The sequence below is a fragment of the Mus caroli genome, unplaced genomic scaffold, assembly GCF_978045245.1.
Source record: "Mus caroli unplaced genomic scaffold, Mus_caroli_1 scaffold_10, whole genome shotgun sequence".
Classification (NCBI taxonomy): domain Eukaryota; kingdom Metazoa; phylum Chordata; class Mammalia; order Rodentia; family Muridae; genus Mus; species Mus caroli.
Window position 1 is genome coordinate 57,020,076 of NW_028227265.1, and position 20,949 is coordinate 57,041,024.

The 20,949-nt window shown below is 47.3% G+C and overlaps 1 protein-coding gene and 1 long non-coding RNA gene across 2 annotated transcripts in view; one reads left to right on the forward strand and one right to left on the reverse strand.

Annotated features, from left to right (window-relative positions):
* Window positions 1–1,370: 1,370 nt before the first annotated feature.
* LOC147002382 (uncharacterized) lies at window positions 1,371–4,644 on the reverse strand. Its single transcript, XR_015048630.1, has 2 exons — window positions 4,285–4,644; window positions 1,371–3,679 (listed from the first exon to the last, which is right to left on the reverse strand). It is a non-coding gene; the product is annotated as an uncharacterized LOC147002382 (long non-coding RNA).
* Window positions 4,645–5,358: 714 nt separating this feature from the next.
* Med26 (mediator complex subunit 26) overlaps window positions 5,359–20,949 on the forward strand; it is a 54,695-nt gene continuing 39,104 nt past the window's right edge. The window contains exon 1 of the mRNA XM_021169506.2: window positions 5,359–5,731. Coding sequence (XP_021025165.1) covers window positions 5,660–5,731 — 72 coding nt within the window. The 5' untranslated portion in view covers window positions 5,359–5,659. The remainder of the gene's footprint in view (window positions 5,732–20,949) is intronic.

The following is a 20,949-nucleotide window of genomic DNA, read 5'->3' on the forward strand; positions in this document are numbered from 1 at the left end:
TCCTAGCATTTATACACCCTCTGAAAAGCCCCCAGAATTCAAAATACCACACAAATGCAGAAATCATCTGTAGCTGGCAAAATCATGCTTCTCCTAGAGCCCTGGAACTCACTTTGTAGACCAAGCTGGCCTCGAACTCAGAAATCTGCCTGCCTCTGCCTCTCGAGTGCTGGGATTAAAGGCATGCATCACCACATCCAGTTTTTTTTTTTTTTTTTTTTTTAAGATTTATTTATTTTATGTGAGTACACTGTAGCTATCTTCTCACACACCAGAAGAGGGCATCAGAGCCGGGCGTGGTGGCGCACGCCTTTAATCCCAGCACTCGGGAGGCAGAGGCAGGCGGATTTCTGAGTTCGAGGCCAGCCTGGTCTACAAAGTGAGTTCCAGGACAGCCAGAGCTATACAGAGAAACCCTGTCTCGAAAAAACCAAAAAAAGAAAAAAAAAAAAAAAGAAGAGGGCATCAGATCCCATTACAGATGGTTGTGAGCCACCATGTGGTTGCTGGGAATTGAACTCAGGACCTCTGGAAGAGCAGTCAGTGCTCTTAACCACTGAGCCAGCTCTCCAGCCCGCTGTTGTTGTTTTTTTAAACGAAAAACAAAACTGCAGAATTCTCACTAGTATTGTATCCCTAGAATGTCCTATTTATTTTTGCATTCTAATGTTCTTCTGGCTTGCTTCTGACTTCTGCTCTGACAGTGCTGCCAGGACTGTCTCCTATGTTATGTTTGCGTATTAGTCACCTCCAGTTGCTTTCTTTGTAGTTTTTCTATAATGAAAGGTCTCAGTTATAATGGCTTTCAGACATGCCATGGTACAGAGTCTGGTACAGAGTCATCTTTCCCTTCGCTACTGCTCCAGCTGCACTCTGCTTCAGAAATTGTGTCTACGTCCCTTGAAGATATCCTTGGTTGAGACAGGGTCTCACCATGTAGCCCCACAGGCTTCCCAACTCACTGTCCTCCTCCACTTTAATGTGCACCATATCTAGTCCTGCTTTCCTGAGGGCCAGCCAGCCTGGCTGAGTGCTGAGCTTCAAAACTAGAGACCAAAGAGCAAGCTTGTGCATTCTGAACTGGATATGGACAAGCACTAGAATATCTTACATGTCTGTGAATTCCCTTCAGAGTTAATTAAAACTTTAATTACTTCAATTATAAAAACATTCCTTTTATGTGTATGAGTGTTTTTACCTGCATGTATGTCTGTTTACCACATGCATGTCTAGTGCCCTCATGCCCAGAAGGTGGCTTCAGACCTCTTGGAACTAGAATTCCATTGTTATGAGCCATCATGGGGGGTGCAGGAAATAGAATCTGGGTCTTCTCGAAGAGCAGCCAGTGCTTTAAAAAAATACAAAAAAAACAAACAAAAAAACCAAATAGATTTATTAAATGTAAGTACACTGTAGCTGTCTTCAGACACCCTAGAAGAGAGCATCAGATCTCATTACAGGTGGTTGAGAGCCACCATGTGGTTGCTGGGATTTGAACTCAGGACCTTTGGAAGAACAGTCAGTGATCTTAACTGGTGAGCCATCTCTCCAGCTCCAGTCAGTGCTCTTAACATCTGAGCCACCTCTTTAGCCCCCACCTTCTACTTTACTTTCAGAGACAGTTTCATATAGTCATAGCCCAGGCTGGCCTCAATTTCAACATAGAGCCAATATTGCATCTGAACTCTTGGTCCTTTTTCCTCCATTTTCTTTTTCTTTTTCTTCTCTCTCTCTCTTTTTTTTTTTTTTTTTTTTGGTTTTTCGAGACAGGGTTTCTCTGTGTAGCCCTGGCTGTCCTGGAACTCACTTTGTAGACCATGCTGGCCTCAAACTCAGAAACCCGCCTGCCTTTGCCTCCCAAGTGCTGGGAGTGCTCTTGCCTCCATTTTCTGACTGTTGGAATCATAGGAGTGAGTTACTTCAGCTGGTGTCACTTTTTTTTTTTAAAGATTTATTTATTTTGTGTATATGAGTACACTGTTGCTGTCTTCAGACACACCAGAAGAGGGCAACAGATCCCATTACAGATGGTTGTGAGCCAACATGTGGTTGCTGGAAATTGAACTCAGGAGCTATGGAAGAGCAGTCAGTGCTCTTAACTACTGAGACATCTTTCCAGCCCCTGGTGTCACTTTTAAATAGGACTACACTTGGGTCTCATGCAGGAAGATTAGAAGTTCAAGCCTAGCCTGGAATACAGAGGGAGACCCTGTCTCAAAAAAGGAAAAACCAGAGTGGCCAGATTACTTAGTAGGTACAGCCACTAATCCAGCCAAGCCTAAGATGATCCATAGAAGAAGAGAACTAACTCTTGGCAGTGGTCCTCTGTACATGTGTAACACACAAACACAGTTATAGATATACACAAACAATCAAACTTAGGGAAATGAACAAGTAGAATAAAGTTGTGTGCATAGGACTCCACAATACTGTAGTCATGCACTCTGAAGGCAGAGGAAGGTGGATCTCTATGAGTTTGATGGCAGCCTGGTCTATAAAATGAGTTTTAGGTCAGCCAGCCAGAATTACACAAAGAAACCCTTTCTTTTCTTCCTTTCTTTCTTTCTTTTTTTTAATTAATTAATTTATTATATGTAAGTACACTGTAGCTGTCTTCAGACACTCCAGAAGAGGGAGTCAGATCTCGTTATGGATGGTTGTGAACCACCGTGTGGTTGCTGGGATTTGAACTCCAGACCTTTGGAAGAGCAGTCGGGTGCTCTTACACACTGAGCAATCTCACCAGCCCAAGAAACCCTTTCTTGAAAAAAACAAATAAAACAAGAAAATGGGTCGGAGAGATGGCTCAGCCATTATGAATGCTTGCTGCTCGTCCAGAGTTCAATTCCCCATACCTACATGATGGCCTTGAACTCAAGAGATCCTCCTGTTTCTACCTCTTGAGTGCTGAGATTAAAGGCTAGGCATAGAAAATGCAATCAGAAGCACCAGGTATGGTGGTGGGTGGTGCATGCCCTATAATTCTAGTGCTTGAGGAGGTGGAGGCAGCATGAAGAGACGATGCAGCAGTTAAGAGCACTGTTCTCACAGAAGGACCAGGATTCAGTTCGCAGTGTGCGCTCACAGCTCCATGTAATTCTAGTTCTGGGGATCTGACCACTACCTCTGTAGACACCAGGCACACACAGGTGCATATATACTACAGGCAAACAGTAATATCAAGTTTACAGACAGGGTCTCTACATGACGCTGTCTATCCTGGAACTCACTATGTAAACTAGACTGGATTCACAGAGATCCTCCTGTCTCCCCTTGAGTACCACCATGCCAGGCAAATAAAATAAAAAATAAAGAAAAGAAAAAGGTTCAAGGCCAGCCTAGGCTACATGTGGTCTCAAAACCTGGGGAGGAACCTAAAATAGCAAGGTCAGCAGGTACATTGAATGCTGTCCAAGATGTTTTCATGACTTGATCCAAGCAACACTAATTGCCTGCTTAATCTATACTTGTTTTGAAAAAAAAAAAAAGCATACTATACCACTGAATAAACAAGATAACAGGTCTGCAGGACAGGATGATGCACTTAATTCCAGCTCTTGGGCAGCAGACTCAGGCAGATCTCTGCGAGTTTGAGGCTAGCCTGGTCTCCACAGTGAGTTTCAATCTAGCCAGAATTGCATAGTGAGATCCAGGCCAGCCAGGGCTTCGTAGTGAGAGCCTGTATAAGGGGAGAAAAATAAAAAATAAAAATCAACTATTAGATAATAATAAAAGACAGTAGATTGGCATAAATGTAATCCTGCACTAGGGAGACACTGGCAGGAATGTTTGAGACCAGCTCAGACTTCATAAACTCTGCCAAAAACCACCAAACTAAGAGCCAATGTTGATGGAGGACCTTGTTTATTTTGCTTATCTGGTGAGATTAAGTGTATCTTCAAAATGGGCTGCTTTCCAACTTGGAACCTGAGCTCCAAACACGTGCCAGGGAGAGAGTGTATTTGAGAAGTATTTGTTCGTGTTCATTCTACAGGTGTAATGCAAAGCCTTCTGCCATGTGCAGAATCAAGAAACCAGCCATGATAAACTTATTTTCTGGGTGGGTGGGAGAGAAGGGCAGGGTCTTACTTACATAGTCCTTGCTAATCTGGAACTCACTGTGGCAGACCAAGCTGGCATGGAACTCCAGAGACCCTCCTGCTTCCCAAGCGTTGGAATTAAAAGCCTGGTTCCCCACCTCCCCCAGTACCCCCCCAGAAGTATGACAAATTTAAAATTAACAGGTGTTGAGCAGCTCTCAGAAATACATGTGGTTTTCATTACCTGTTTCCCTTCCGTTTCATGTCTGGATTTTTAAGGTTACAACACTAAACGAAGTTATTTCTCCCGAGGCCACTTTCGTATAGTGCGTTAAACTCGGCGCCCACCCTCCATCTGTCCATCTGTAGGGGTCACTGAAGGACAGAGGACCGCAGCCTTTATACTTGACTTCCTTCGTTTCTTGGTTTGACCTAAAACTCCCGGTGACCTTGGTGCTTCCCTTCCTCCTCCGCGAGGCGTTCCTGTTTTCCAGCACCTGAGATGCAAAGCCGGGGTCGCTCCGTCCCCTCGGAACGCCGAGGGGAAGATGCTGGGCGACGGTTCCGCATCCTGCTGTGCAGACACAGGCTGGCCACCTCCAGCCCTCCCACCCCATCCCCCCCACCCCGCCTCTAGGAAGGCGACAAAAGCGGTGCTTCCTCTTGAGTTCCAGCCCCGCACGGATGCAGACCCGAGGTGTCAGCGTCGCGCAGGCCTTGCAGACTCGCGTCCTCTGCAGAGGTGGCAGCTCCCAGACGTGTCCTTAGGTCCCCGCAGCATGCGGGTCACATGGGGACACGCACTGCCCTGCAGACCGGCGCCTGGGGCCTCTGCAGCGGCGGCGGCTGTGCGGAGCTCCTCCGAGCTCCTCGCGGCACGAGTCTCAACGTAGGGAACCGCTGCCTTCCTCAGAGTACCTATGGCCGCTCCAATCCTCAGGTTTCTAAACGCAGGAGGCCCTCATCCGTGGGAGGGTCTTTCCATTCCGCAACCCCGAAGCAGCCAGAAGGTAGAGTCCGTGTTCCAGGACTTGAAGGGTGCGCTTCCGTTAGGAAGCCCAGCCCTCCAGCCCCGAGTGGGCGTGGCCTTCAGCTAGCGTCCGTTACCACGCCCAACTGCCTCCCAACGGCCCTCTGTGTCGGACCTCGGAACCAGGCGGCAGGACCTGCTAATTGCGCCTGCGCGCGCGTGCGCAAAATCAATAGGAGGGGCTCACGAGCCGGCCCCTCCCAAACCCGGCGTCTCCACCCGCCCCATCTCCCAACCTCCTCAGCGTGGCGCCGACGCTGCGTGCGGCGGCGCGGGTTACCCAGAGTGCTCAGCGCGGGGGGCAGCTCACTGGAGTTTGGTTCTCGAAGCGGCGGCGGCGGTGGTGGCGGAGGCTCCTCCGTCGGCTCCTCCTCCTCGCTCGGCGGTGGCGGCGGTGGTCCGGGGCCTGAGCTCCGGTCCCCTCCGCTTCCCTCCGTCCTCGCCATCTCCCCGAGCGCCTTGACCTCCTCCGGCGCCGCGGGGAACATGCGGCTCCGTTCCCGGAGGCCGGCGAGTGACTGACCCGCGTTCCCCCTCCTCAGCCTGCCCGCCCGCCGGCCCGGCCGCTCCCCCCCGCTTCGCCCAGGCAATGACAGCGGCTCCGGCGTCTCCGCAGCAGATGAGGGACCGGCTGCTACAGGCCATCGACTCCCAGAGCAACGTAAGTGACTGCCTCGCGATCGGGGACCGAGGCCGCATGTGTCGAGACCCTCCCCCTCCGACGCGCCCCCGGCTAGGGGCTCTCTCCAGGCGGTGATCTCCCCGACACAGCCACTGCCATCTCGGTCTCTCGTTCTCCTGGGTCCGGGGACCGCAGGCAAGGCGGATTGCCCGGCAGCTGAGGGTACCTGAGGCCGAGGCTTCACGCGGCCTGGACTGAGGAAGCGTTCGGAGCTTTGATCAGAGCTAGTTCTTCTCGGTTGTCCCAGCCCGACCGCCCGTGGTGGTCCCCACCGTGCCTCCTTGCCTCACCTCAACCCTGGGAACTGAGAACCCCCGGGAAGGTCTCCCTGCCGGGGGCAAGGTGGAAAGCAACTAGTGTCTCCGTGATGACTAGAGTAGCCCGCGTCTCCGGAGTCTTGGCCTTTACTCCCCTTCGGTGTCCTGGCTGAATCTCCTTCTTGGTTAGGAGGGAACCCTAGGCCCGTTCTGCCCCCAGTCTGTCTACCTGTGATGCCTGGAGAGCCTCCTCTTTTTTCTGATAGTGGACAAACCTTTCCTGGGGTCTTTCAAGAAAAGACGACCCTGCAGAGTGGGATCTTTCCTGTCACCTTTCTTGGCCTAAATGCTCCATTGCGCATCTGATCAGAAGCTAAAGCCTGGGATTTTGGTAGTGAGTTACTGCCCGTCGTAGTTGATTGTTCTCTTATCCCTACCTTCCGGTCCTCTTTCCATCTCTCTTGCCCCTCCTGAGGTGCTTTGGGCCCTAGCCTGTCAAGATTTAATTGTAAGGGGTTACTTTGTGTCACACTTTCCTCTGCTAAGAGTCCTGTGAGCAGAGGGACATCTTTTTCTTCCTGTGTGAGCATAGACTAATTTCACCTGTTCTTGTATTTTTCCCAAAGGTTTGTTGGCAGTGTAGGGGGCGGGTATCCTTGTTGCTGTTAGGAGCAGGGCCATGGGAAGATGCACAGCCATTCAGATATAAGGTGTTTGCTGGAAGACCAGGAAGTGGCCTTTGAGATCACTTTTTAATATGCTCGGGATGGAAGAAAAATCATCTTGGGCTTGGACAGGTAACTGAGGTTTGAGTCTTTTGAGTTCCCTTGCCTATGCTTGACCAGTTACTCTTAGCAATGTACACTGTATTGTGGTGTGTTCAGAATAATTCACATTGTTTGTTTGGTCTTGGTAGAAATAGAGGTGCTCTAGTTTCTATGAGATCTGCTTGCCGGATCCAAAATTATTTTCTTCTTGGTCTTTAAGATCACCTTGATAGTAATTTAGTAAATACTGTAGACATTTTCTCGAGGTAGAATAGGGACAGGCTAGATAAAAATCTTCTAGGAAGCCTTTTTTAATTTTTTTCTTTTTTTTGGTTTAAGGTTTTGTTGGGTTTTTTGTTGTTGTTTTGTTTGCCAGTGATTGGTATTACTGACTGTAATCACATGATTGATATATTAGGATATTAAAAGATAAAAACAAGTGATAGGAACTGAAGCCATAGTGTACACAGTATAATTTTTTGATGTTGTTTTTCAAGAAGGATTCCTCTTCTATGTAGCTTTAACTATCCTAGAACTTGCTCTTTAGACCAGGTTGGCCTCAGAGATTCTCCTGCCTCTTCTTCCAGATTAAATGATTGCACCACCACTGCTCATCTCTTCCACAGTGGAAATTTTAACTCCTGTGTAACTCCTTTGCTTGAGATCTTATCAGAAATCCTGACTGCTTGTATGTGAGAGTGTTGGGACCAGCAAGTGCTTTGACAGGAAATCATGATGCTATAGATCAGGTGGGATCCAAGTGTTAGGTAAGGTCTGACTAGAAGACCCTTTGTGGGTAAAAGAAGAAAGGTAGACAGCCCAAATTTTAGTTTGTTTGTTTTTTTTTTTTTTTTTTTTTTTCTGAGACAGTCACTGGAAGTCACTATGTATGTAACCAGTGTAGCTTCTACCTCCCAAATGCTGGAATTAAAGGTTTATGCCACCATGCCTGGCCCCCAAACATTGGTTTCTTGAATTTTCCCTTGGTCCTAAGTATTACTATGCTCTTTGGCCTGTGGGTAAGTTGCTTGGAGTGTATATCTCAAAGGGAGACCTTATTGTGGTGGCTGGAGTTGAGAACTTGTCTCTGAGTGAGGAGGGAAGTGTTTCCCTAAATGCACTGTCAGTGACCATCCACAAAAACAACTAGGTATATGTGCCAGGGGCTGACTTTGCAGAATCTCTTTGTAGAATCAGCCTAGAGCACTGTCCTCCATTTCTTGCTGGGGTATTGAAGGGTCCCTGGACATTTGCACTGTTTCTGTGATTGCTCAGGGCCCAGGTAAGAGCTGTATGTTTGTGCAGGGATCTGTGCTTTGCTCTGCCCAGTTATAAGCTCCACCACTTGCTAATTGACACATATTTAGGATGTCCACGGAAAAAATACAAAACGAGGACAGAGTTGAAGAGTGAACACTAAAATTAACCCTCTTCAGAGAGAAGTGACAGAGAATGGTGTCATGTAATGCTTACCTTTATGAGTGTGCAATTATGGCTAACAAATTTAGCTGTTGGCTTAAAAAAATCAGTGCCAGGTAGCTGACCTAAACTCCACAGCCTCTGACTGACCAGCTCCTTGACAAGGAGGTCTCAGTAAGATAGCCATCCCTGTTCTAGCCTCAGCAGCAGCAAGCACTGACCTGCCAGGCCTGTACTTCAGAAAGTCCCCATCTCCCTTCCAAAAGGCAGCTAACAGACTTCCAGAACTGTGGAAGCTTCACTCACCTCAATGTGTGTTTGCTTAGGGTGTTGACAGTCTCTGAAGTATACTGTACATCTGCTTGTAGTCGTATGAATAAAGGTGAAGGGTATGACTTACACTTGCACAGAAATCATACTGAGCTCCCCTTTAGCCAGTGATAGAGTTCTTAGTCCTGTGGTGCCCTTGCTGTTTGAAGAAAGTCTGGACCATGTTTTCCTGAGAGATCAGCTTCTCATACATGTTCCATGTCTTGCCCTCTTTCCTAGAGAAGAGTCCTCCCTTTTTGCATTTTGTCTCAACTCTTGGGCCTGTGATTCAGGAGTTGCCTCCATGCCCCCATTTTCTCAAGAAGCCCTGTGCTCCAGTCCTGAAGGCCAGCTGTGGAATGGCCTAATGGGAGCATTGGTGACTGAGAAAATCACAGGTGGCTTGAGATGTGTCTGTGGGGAATGTGAATGTAACCTTATGGTTAACAGATTTCATTTTTCAAAAAAGTGGAAAGACAGTACAGTCTCATGAAAAGCTAAATAGTGAAGTGGTGGTCCAAGATGGAGTTTGCCAAAGGCAGCTTTGTAGCCCTGGTGGCAAAGCAGTGGGAGGACGGAAGAAGGCTTGGTGAAGGAGGACTCAACCACTGCTGGACTCTGGAGCAGATCTCAGGAGCTGCTGTCTTCCTCTCACTCTTCCAGAAGCAGGCACCATGGCCATCATTTCCTACTTGGAATCACTTGCCTCTGCTGGCTTGCAAGTTCCTTGCAGCAAAGGAAGTGGTGGCCCGTCCTGGAAGCATACCTTCCAGACCCAGATTCAGATCTGGAAGTGCTGCAGTGGCCTACACGAACTGTTCTGAAAGGGGTTCTTCTATTTACTTGCTTCAGGAATTCATGCAGGGTGGATTGTGTGAACTTTTTCAGCTATCTACACCCCTGGTTAATTTATTAAGGAGAGATGTACAACCCTAATTAATTTTCGAGGTACCCTGACAGTGTGTTCTGTTCTTCCCAGTAGCCCCATAAAGGAAGGTGGGATGAAGCCAGTCCCCTTTATGCAGACAGCATAATGCTAGTGATGTCTACTGTGGCTAGGCTAGGACATAACGCTAGTGGTTTGAGCCTTGTGGAAGGGTGTCATGAGCTGATACACACTTACCTGAGTAGGGAAGGCTTGGCCTGCTAGTCCTATGTGATCAGAACTGGGTGAGAGTTACCTGTTAGCATTGCAGGGGCTCTGTCTCTGTGACAATGGGTGTGGAACTTTGCCTGTGTCTTGTGTTCCAGCTTTGCTTTCTGCTGAAAGGTAACAGCTCTTTTAACACTAACTTAAAATGCCAGTGATCCTGTCAGAAAGAGGATACATGTTTTAGCACTGCTGGGTCCTGTACAGTGATGTCCCTGTTGTTCTCTGCTGTGACCACAGTTCAGAAGAGCAGAGTGGCAGTTCCAACTTGGGAGTCAGGTTTTGTTTGATGTTTTGTCTCCCTGAGGAAGGTAGACTTTTTCTTCGGTGAGTTTTTAGATGGTCCTCAAAGCTGGGGGTTTGTTCTTGAGACCTGGAGAACTGTCCCAACACTAGTCTGGAGGAGGGGACTTTTGTCCTGGACATAAATCTGAAAGAGGCTTGTAGTAAGTAGCCTTTATCCCAGCACTCAGGAGGCAGAAGCAGGTGGATTGCTTGAGTTCCAAGCCAAGGCTATATAGAGACCCTGTTACTGGTCGAGCATGGTGGAGCATGTATTATCCCTTGATTAATGATGTTTCTGGTTGTGGCAAACAGACATCTCAAGGTGCCAGGATCAGAGCTGGATGAAGGGGCATCCTACTCCTGCAATCCTCAGAAGTACTTGAACCCAAACTGACCCCAGCCTGAGTTTGCTGGGAGGCTTTCTGCTTCTCATGACAGACTCCTTCTGAAGCTGCTTCTGGGGGCTGCTCCTTTTCATTTCCTGGGAGTGTGCTGTCCTGAGCCTGGCTCTGTAGTTGGTTGTGAGAATGGGCAGCTGAGTTTGAGGTTCATTAAGCAGCAAGCAGGCAGTGTGTTCTCTGGTGGCCTTGCTAAGTCTGCACTCCTTTCATTCTCAGGGCATAAGTATTCCCTAGTGTAGGGTCTTATGAAGTGGGGCTCATTTCCTGAATGAAGTGAACCTGTGCTGTCTAAGCTTCTTCCAGTCTCAGGTCTGGGAGCCCATGCAGTTGCATCTTCATGAGTTGTGGTAAAACTGAGAGGTGGCTGAGTAGTTGACTAGCCATTTCTCTGTAGTGCTGATAGTACTTGGGGTGGGAGGCAGACTTGTGCACTGCCTTTGAGGATGTGTGGCCGCCAAGGAGGCCAGAATGGTGTGTTGTGTGTGGATGTCAGAGGTGTAGTCTGGCCTTTCGGCTGCAACTCTTGAGCCCAAATAGGACACTTTGCCTTTGAAAGGAGGATTCTTTTAAAAGTGTGTGTATGTTTGTACATGCTTATGTGCCTGATGATAGAAAATTGCAAGTGATGGCATAACTGTGAAGATCAGAGGACAATTTTGTGGAGTTCGTTTTCTCCCTTAATGTTTATGTGGTTCCAGAGGATCAAATTCTGATTGCTAGGATTGTATCACAGTGCTCTACTCACTGTGCCATCTTTCCAAACAAAGAATTCTTTTAAAAAAAAAGAATTTTTTTTTAAAGTCGTGTGTGTGTGTGTGTGTGTGTGTCTGTGTGTTTGCCACATGTGTGCAAGTGCCTGGGGAGCCAGAACAGGGCAACAGGTATCTTAGAATGGTATCCTGATGCTGGTACTGAGGATCAAATTTGGGTCCTCTTTGAGAGCTATAAGCTCTCTTATCTGCTGAGCCATCTCCCCAGCCACATCTCTCTAGCAGCCCCACTCCCAAATCCCCATTTTTTTTTTTTTTTTTGGAGACAGTTTCTTCTCTATGTAGCCCTGGCTATTCTAGAACTCACAGAGTTCCAGATCTGTCTCTGCCTTCTGAGTGCTGAGATTAAAGGAGTGCACCACTAATCACCTGGCTAGACCTTTTCTTTTATTAAAAAATATTTTTTAAAAGACGACTTTATATGGATGAGTATTTTGCCTGTGTATGTGTATGTGCATCATACATGTGCTTATAGAGGGTTGTGGCCCACCATGTGGGTGCTAGGAACTGAACTTAGGTCCTGTGTAAGGACCACGAGAGCTCTTAACCTTGGAGCCATCTCTCTAGTCCAAATTTGAATTCTGTTTTGTTCTGTGTACTGGCTAGTTTTGTGTCAACTTGACACAGCTGGAGTTATCACAGAGAAAGGAGCTTCAGTTGAGGAAATGCCTCCATGAGATCCAACTGTAAGGCATTTTCTCAATTAGTGATCAAGGGGGAAAGGGCCCTTGTGGGTGGGACCATTTCTGGGCTGTTAGTCTTGGGTTCTATAAGAGAGCAGGCTGAGCAAGCCAGGAAAAGCAAGCCAGTAAAGAACATCCCTCCATGGCCTCTGCATCAGCTCTTGCTCCCTGACCTGCTTGAGTTCCAGTCCTGACTTCTTTCAGTGATGAACAGCAATGTGGAAATGTAAGCTGAATAAAACCTTTCCTCTCCAACTTGCTTCTTGGTCATGATGTTTGTGCAGGAATAGAAACCCTGACCAAGACAAATTGGTACCGGCATAGTGGGGTATTCCTGTGACAACCTGACCATATTTTGGGGAGGACTGTGGAAGGACTTTGGAACTTTGGGCCAGAAGACCAATTCACTCACTGTTAAGAGCTCTGAGATGTTGTGTAGGAGCTTGGAAGATAATGTTGAGAACAGTGCAGAAAAATGGAGGCCTGGCTTTTAAAATTTCAGAGGGAAAATTAAAGACTCTTTTCAGGGCCATTGCTGTTTTGATTGTGAAGATTCTGTAGTTCTGGTTAGCTGAAGAATCAGCTGTTTTTAACAAGATACCAGAACTACTAAAGCAAAAACTTTGCATTACTGGTATTGATGCTGGTTAGCTGGAGCTAAGAAATTAGCAGTGATTAAGAAGAGACTAGCATCGTTGAGGTGACATCTTCTGGGAAGTGTTTTCTGAAAGCACAAAGAGGCTGTGTTCCAGAGATAGCCAAGGTTGTACTCCTGCTGCAGCGGGACTAGGTAATGTGTAAGGGGGGGTCACCCAGGTGGTACTGGTTTTGAAGGCATGAAGGGGTCATGCAGAGCACTGTAAGAGGTGTTGGAAGGCCATTGGTGAAGGTCAGCCTCAGTTGCAATTGACAGCCCAGGACTGAAGGGGTCATGCAGTGTTTTGGAGATGCCGGTACCATGAGATGACCACCAAGAGCAGCAGCAGCAGTGGAGTACAGGCATCTGGAGCCTAGAGGACGACGCGTGTGCTACAAAGGGCATGGCTGGAGAAGTGACCCAAGCTCTTGGAGGAGCCCAGAAGATTGTGAGTTGGATCCCAGACATTGGATGGTTGGAGAACGATTTTTGCTTTTGATTGTGACTGTGCCCTGATATGTTCCCTCTTTAAGGAAGAAACTATTTTAGTGGAGCCCACAGTTAAGAGACTTAATTGTAAAAGGACTTTGGATTTTAAAAAAGAGATGGATATTTTAAAGAGGTTGAAAATTTAAGAATATGTAAAGACTGTGGGACTTTTAAAGTTATTTAGATCTTGGGGATGAATAAGAATGTAAGGGTTGAGGCTTACTAGTGATGTGTTTGTGTGTCAAGTTGACAAGGGGTCAATTGTACTGGCTAGTTTTGTGTCAATTTGACACAGCTGGAGTTATCACAGAGAAAGGAGCTTCAGTTGAGGAAATGCCTCCATGAGATCCAACTGTAAGGCATTTTCTCAATTAGTGATCAAGGGGGAAAGGGCCCTTGTGGGTGGGACCATCTCTGGGCTGGTAGTCTTGGGTTCTATAAGAGAGCAGGCTGAGCAAGCCAGGAAAAGCAAGCCAGTAAAGAACATCCCTCCATGGCCTCTGCATCAGCTCCTGCTCCCTGACCTGCTTGAGTTCCAGGCCTGACTTCCTTTGGTGATGAACAGCAGCATGGAAGTGTAAGCCGAATAAACCCTTTCCTCCCCAACTTGCTTCTTGGTCATTATGTTTGTGCAGGAATAGAAACCCTGACCAAGACATTCTGTTTTGTTTTGTTGGGTTTGGTGTTTTCAAGACAGGGTTTCTCTGTGTAGCCCTGGCACTCCTGGAACTCACTTTGTAGACTGAGCTGGCCTCGAACTCAGAAATCTGCCTGCCTCTGCCTCCCAAGTGCTGGAATTAAAGGCATGCGCCACCCACTGCCTGGTTTTTGTTTTGTTTTTGTTTTTTGAGACCAGGTTTCTCTGTATAGCCCTGGCTGTCCTGGAACTCACTTTGTAGATCAGGCTGGCCTCGAACTCAGAAATCCGCCTGCCTCTGCCTCTCGAGTGTTGGGATTAAAGATATGCGCCGCCACGCCTGGCTTGTTTTATTTATTTATTTTATTTATTATTTTTTTTGAGACAGGGTCTCTGTTTAGTCCTGAACACTTGCTCTGTAGATCAGGCTGGCTTCGAAGCTCACAGTGATCTGCCCACCTCTGCCTCTGGAGTGTTCAAATTAAGTGTGTGTGCTACCATCATCTGGTCCAAGATAGAATTCTTGGAGCATGAAATGGCTCACTTGAATACTCTGTCATCTGGAAGTTCAGAATTAAATGCTTTATAGAAAGTGCAGGTGGTTAGCTCTTGTTTGTTTCTGCTGCGAGGGGAACAGACTTGAAAGGAATAGTTGGGTTGGTCAGTCACTGAACAGTTTATCTCATGGACTCCAAGATTGGGCTCTGTACATTTCAAGCTCTTGGAGAGAGCTCCTGGAGAGCTTGGATATGGTTAAGGTTAATATTGCATTTTCTTTCTTTCTTTCTTTTCTTTTCTTTTTTTTTTTTTTTTTTTTTTTTTTTTTGTTGTTGTTGTTGTTGGCATCTTGCTTTTCTGTCTGGGCTAGCCTGGAACTCCTGCCTCACCCTTCCAGACAGCTGGCTTGATAGGTGAGCACTGTATCTGAAATGGTGTGGTACTGTGTGGATATAGATGAAGGGCAGGAATCCTGGAAGAAAGCCCTACTCTTCTTAGGTTGTAAGTCTTGGGTTGTCAGCTGCCCATATTCCTTGGTTCTCTATGGATTGTTGAAGAAAGGGTCACTTCAGGTGAGGTGATGTACCCTCTGGGGATGCAGGCTTGCCAGGCAGCTGTGGTTCCAGCTTATGAGTTGCAGGAGCTTCAGCATTTTCCTAGATCCAGCCACTAGAGCCTGTGAGCCCAGGGAAGCCCAGGGCCATCAAAGTTCTGGTGGACCTTGGTGGAGTGTGCCTTTAATCCCAGTGCTTGAGAGGCAGGGATAGACCAACCTCTGAGTTCCAAACCATCTTTGTCTACATAGTGAATTCCAGGCCAACCAGGGTTATACTCAAACATAGTCTCAAAATAAATACATTTTTAAAAATTATTTCTCTTGAGCTCAGGTAGGTGTAATGTCTTGTGTTGGCAGCAGCAGTTAACAGGTCAGTACCACTAGATGAGCACACTGGCTTCTATGCACATCAATTAGCATTTGCTTGCTCTTTCAGTCTGAAAGTGGGCATATGTCTTCAACTAAGGGGCCAGGAAAGACTAAGCAATCTGTGGGTCTTAAACCAGTGCTAGGTGACCCCAAAGCAAGTGGGCTCAGTGCTGCCCAACCCACTTTCCTACTGCAGTACTTCTGAGAGCTGAGCTCTATTTCAAAGGCTCCATCTTAGAGATCTGAAGTATTTAGTTTGCAATTCTGTTCACTTCCCTCTTCATGCTGCTTTCCCCTTTTGCTTGAAAAAAAAATATTAAGAGAAATTTCTTATGTGTCAGTGGTGTATGCCACATTGGTGCAAGTGCCTGAGGAGGCCAGAAGAGGGCATCAGATCCCCTGGAGTTGGAGCTGTAAGGTGATGTGAGCTGTGGTGGAGCAGGACTTGAGTCCCTGGAGCCTCTGGCATCTCTCCCCTTCCTTCACTTACTTTAACTCTGAGTTCCAAACTGTTTAAGATGCAAGAACCCAGTTTTCATTTTAGCTTTCCAGTCTTCCCTTGGTGTGTTTTTTAGTGTAGCTGGGTTTTTCATTGTTTTTAAAGTTCTTAAGTTTGGGTGTGGTAGGTGTAATGTCTTGTGTTGGCAGCAGCAGTTAACAGGTCAGTTTAAGTTTTCAGCTGAGAATCTTCTTAGATGAGAAAGCTGGTCTCACCTGTATGTGACACCTGGGAATCAACTTTGGTACTCCCTCCGGTGAGGAGCCCCATTTATCCCCATAGCCTATTCTCCCTTTTTTTGAAACATTTCCTTGTGAAATCCTTATGGCTTGTGTAACATCTTTTAAAATCCTGCTAAGATCATAGCATGTTTCCATTGTTGGCTTTTGTATTTCCTTATTTTATTTATTTATTTATTTATTTTGTTTGTTTATTGGCATGGTCTCACTGTAGCTCTGGTTGTCCTGAAACTCATTATATAGACTATGCTGCATCCATTGTTCCATTGTGCTTCGATTAAGGTGTGGACCAGTATGCCAACTGCTCGCTTGCGTGTACTTGCTCTCTCACAAGTGCTCTCGCTCTCTCGCGCTCTCTCTCTCTCTCTCTCTCTCTCACACACACACAGATACAAGAGGGTTACAGGCAGTTGTGACTCATCTGACATGAGTGCTGGTCTCTAACTCAGAACACTAGAAGAGCAGCAAGTGTTCCTAACCACTGAGCCTCTCTGTTCCTGCTGGTTGGTGTATTTTGGCTAGCCTTGACTGTCTAAGCTCAATTGATCCTCCTCAGCCTTCTAACTACCTGTAACTAGTGGCATCACACACACCTTTGAAGGTCTTGTTTTCTGCCTTTCCATCCGCTTACAAGCTCCTCCCAGTGCCTGCTGGGCTATCAGGGAAAGAGTCTGGTTTTGAACTGGCTGGCAGCCTTCAGTGCTTCCTTCATGTGCTTCAGTGCTTCAGTGGTTGGTAAGTTAGAGAGTGCTATAGATAGTGATGGTACTACACTGTCTCCTTTCCCTTCTGTGTGGTCAGTCACTGTACTCTCTGGGTAGACATGTGCTGAGTCTTGCCTGAGGGACAAAGATGTAGCCATTCCAATCTGAGCTGGAACAGCGACAACAAAACAAGCCATTGAGGGACTGTGTATATATCAGACACAGTCCCTTTGGCTGGGGCTGGAGTTTTGTTTCTTGAATGGCTTATTGTGCCTTACCTTCTTCATTAAGTCCTGAGCTGGCTCAGGTTTGGGTGGCCACATCTTTCCTTGGAGGTGAACTCTAGTTACTATGGTAATGGGTTGGCCTGCCTAGTTTCTCTCTCTCTCTCTCTCTCTCTCTCTCTCTCTCTCTCTCTCTCTCTCTCTCTCCCCCCACCCCATCCCTCTCCCTCTCCCTCCTCCCCCCTTTCTTTCAAGAGAAGGTTCTCTGTGTAGCCCTGACAGTCGTAGAACTCACTCTGTAGACCAGATGGGCCTTCCAACTCATCCTTCTGCCTCTGCCTCCTGAGTGTTGAGATTAAAGGCATGCACTACCATGCCCAACATTTTCTTTTTAATTAAAAAAATCTTACTGGGTATGCAGGGGGCAGGCATACCAAGATACTTGTGTGGAGGTCAGAGAACAACTTTGTGGGATTGGTTCTCTCCTATTTTTATATAGGTTTTAGGGGATCAAACTTAGGTAGTCAGGCTTGCATAGAGCAGGTAGCAAGCACATGACTAAGGCCTGTCTGTTTTCAGAGCTAGCCCTCCTTGAATCCAGGTAGGGTGAATGCTGCCGGGCTTTACTTGCATGGTATCTTTCTTGGGGCCTGCAGGACTAGCGTGCTGTTGTTAAATGGAAAGTAGCCTTTAGCTCATTACTTCTCACCATTTCCTCCAGCATTCACTTGGCTGGCTTCTGGCCAAGCACCCATCCTTACATCCTTGTCTAAGTCATCTATGCAGCTTGCTGCTTTATGTTGGGGTAGGGGGACTCCCTCAGTACAGCACTTTGATTGTTTTACCCCAAAATTTGATGTGATACTACCATCAATTAGCTGGGCCCAGGACTGGGTCTGGGGAGCTGCCCCTAGAGGGCCAGTGAGACCTGATGAAAGTCCAGAATAAGTGTTGAGTGGTGTAGGAAGAGGGGCCTAAATGTTACTTGTTAGGGTTTCATTTCAAGCTCTGGATTTGCCTACTATCACTCCCAGTGCTGAGCTGTTAGCCTGTTCTGGTGCAGGTGTGGTAAGTTGCAGTTTTGTCCCTCATTGTGGGTGAGTCTTCCTTGGTTATGATAGATCTCCTCTTAAGCTTGAGAGATTGTCTCTGTTCAGACCTACTGTCCACACAAGTAAGGGCCTCAAACCAGAGCCCACAGCTTGTGTGGAATGAGAGGCCACAGACTTGGGTCTGGATTGGTCTGACTATCTTGCCTGTTTCCTATGTTTATCCCATCCCTCTGGTTAACCTAGGGAACCAGAAACTGGTCTCTCTGCTTCTGGGCTGCTGCTTCCTTTCAGTTGACCAAATGACAGGTCCAAGGGATGCTTGTTAAATGGCCACTGTCTTTTCCTGTGCTCTTGGTGCACTGGGCAACATGAGAGCTAGTGGCTGTCTGCTTTTCCTAGGTGTTGGCAGCCTGGGGTTAGCTGGTACCACCAGTAAGGTGTATGAATGGACGTTGCTGTTACTAGTTCTAAAGAAACTGAGTTCCACAATGACAGTTGGTGATCACTAAGGAAGAAATCTGGAACTGACTTCCCAGGACAGGGGTGCACAGTATCCCCTGTCTAGGCTGCCAAGCTCTTGCTTTGCCAGGCTGCCCTTTCCCACCTCCCAAAGCAGAGTCATCATTGTAGTTTCGGGCTAACATTGTGGTGGGAGAAGGGAAGAGAATTACATTTTATGTTGTTCTCAGTGTCATGTATGTACATACATGTGAATGTGTGCATGTGTGTGCTCGAGCATGTGTGGGCTTTCTCCACATTGTGGCAAAGACAGCACCTCCTCCAACCAGACCTGGCAAACAGTAGGTTCCCCAAGGAGTCATGAAATTGGAGACTGCAGAGCCAACGGGTTGGCCACCCTGATCTTGGCCAGGATTAGGGGACCACACCATGGTGCATTTGGCTGCTTTTGTTTGCATGGGGGGTGCTTCTGTGGAAGGTTAGAACTCAATACTGTACCAGTCTTCCAGAGACTAGAGACATGTCCTGGCTCCTGTCTTCTATGTGGTTTCTAGCCTAGCAGATGCAGAATGCAAAGTGGTATTGTCTGCTTTGTAGAGTGAGCTATCTGTGGGCACTGGAGTGCCACTGTGTTGGTTACCCAGAATGTCTTCCTGGATTGCTACATCGTCTCCTGTGTCTGTCATGACGCAGCCTTATAGTGAGTCTTGACCGTCTTCTTACTATATTAGCCTTCCCTTTCTGTGTGTATCCCCTTCCAGGGTACCCACTGTCTCCTGTCCAGCATTTGCATTTTGGCATTACCAGCGCCATTTATACACTCATCTGACTTCAAAGCTGTCCTTTTGTGCTGTTGGGCCCCATCTGTCCCGTACTGTTCCTGGACATCCCATGTCCATGCAGCCCAGTCTTGAACAGGTGGTGCCCCTTCACCTCAGCCCTGGGTATGCTGGACTGTGTTCTTTGGTTCTGTGGCTTACTATTCTGGGCTACTTGAGTTATCCTGGGCTCTCCTATTCTGAGAGGCTGAAACTTGGGGCTTCTAGAGTAGCCAGTTACATGCTTCTGCATCTCCTCTTGTCTCCACTCAGAGCAGTTGCTACAAACTGAGATTGAGATGTTTACCTGATGGAACCTGCTGCTTACTGAGCTTCAGCTTCTTGGATGGCACACAAGGAAGACACTATTGCTCTTGTAACCTGGCCTTGCTTTTTACCTTCTGCCTTGGGTGAACTTAGGTTCGTAGCCTTTTCTTCTCAGGAGGATGTAGACAGCACTGACTGTGGAGGCTGCTGAGATTGAGATGCCATGGTCTTAGTCTTAGTTGCTAGCATGCTAATAACACACAAGTGACAAGGTTCATCTGGCTCTCCTGCCATCCTGGACTTCCTGAGGAAACATCTCCCTACAGTCCAGTCCAGCACCTAAGTCTGGCCAATCTTAGGACTTTATCTTCCTGGTCAGTGACTAGCACAGGGAAGCACTATGACTCAACATGCGCTTGTGCAAGTTTTAGCACTTTGTTGATGGAATTGGAGTCAATAATGGGAAAGGCTTAAAAGATGCTTGCTGCTGAGTCAGGCCAGCTCATTGAACTGACATCCACCCCTCCCACCCCTACCCCTTGGATCTGGCTTTTCTGTCCCCCAAAACAATGAGAATCAGGAGAGAATTATATGCTTACTTTGGGTCCCAGGTTCTGACTTGGGCAGACACTTACTGGCCTTGGCTGGTGGTCAGCACCTGAGCTCTTGCTCTGTTCCCTGATCACTGCTCTCTTGGCTTTTCTACCTCTTTTACTTTTCTCCTGTGCTTTGGGTCGAGAGTTCTCAGCAATACAGCTTGCTAGTTCCTCCTGCAGTTCATCTGACCTGTGTATGTCACCTACTCTCACTGAGTGTCAAAGTTGTGCATACTGTTGGGCAGGACCTGACATGTTGAACCTCTTGGGCCTTGAGTGCATGGCATGAGGGCACATGCTCTGATTTACCTCACTTGTTTTCTAGTGACCTTGGAGTGTCTTAATGTTTCTAAGCTTTGGTGTCTATTGTGATAAGGGGTTAGTGTCATTCTATGGGGTCCTAGGTGTGATGGTGGTGACAGTGCCTGGCTTCTGTTTAGTCATCCTGCTTGTGAGGGATCTATTGCCTTTCTGTCGCCATAAGAGAGTTGGGGGCTCGTTTCTAGAGATCAGACAGCTGGAAGAAGCCAAGATAGGACCCCAATTCTACCAGTGCCAGTAGACTTGCAGGATGGACTCCTGTTCCCAAGTTGCCCACATCCTTCTGAAACTCTTGGTTTTAAACTGGGCCTTAGTGTGTAGATCATGCTTGGCCTGGAACTTATGTTACTCCTATTTCAGCCTGAATGCCCAGGTGGGAGGAGCCTTTAGAAGACAACCACATCTAGGTCCTTGCTAAGAAGCCTCTTAAGGGACATGAGAGAATGGGCCACAAAGACAGTGTCAGTTCCCACAATGCACTCACTTGTTTTAGGCAGGCCATTTTACAGATGTAAGACACTGAGACTTAGTGAAGCTCTGCAGCTGGCCACTTTCCAGTGTGGGACTGTGAGCCTGCTCTATCCACCCTCGGAGCTTTAGCTCATCAGGTACAGCTGCTCACACAGAAAGGTACCCAGGACACCAGTGTCCTGAGCCCGATAAATATTTCTGTGGCCTTGAGCTACTTAGGCTTCTGTGGTGCAGAGGGTCTGCTGTCCCTTTTAGCCAAATGTGGTTTCTGTGACATCTAGGAGGTCCTGAGCCAGTCAGTGGGGTCTTGTAATGAGAAT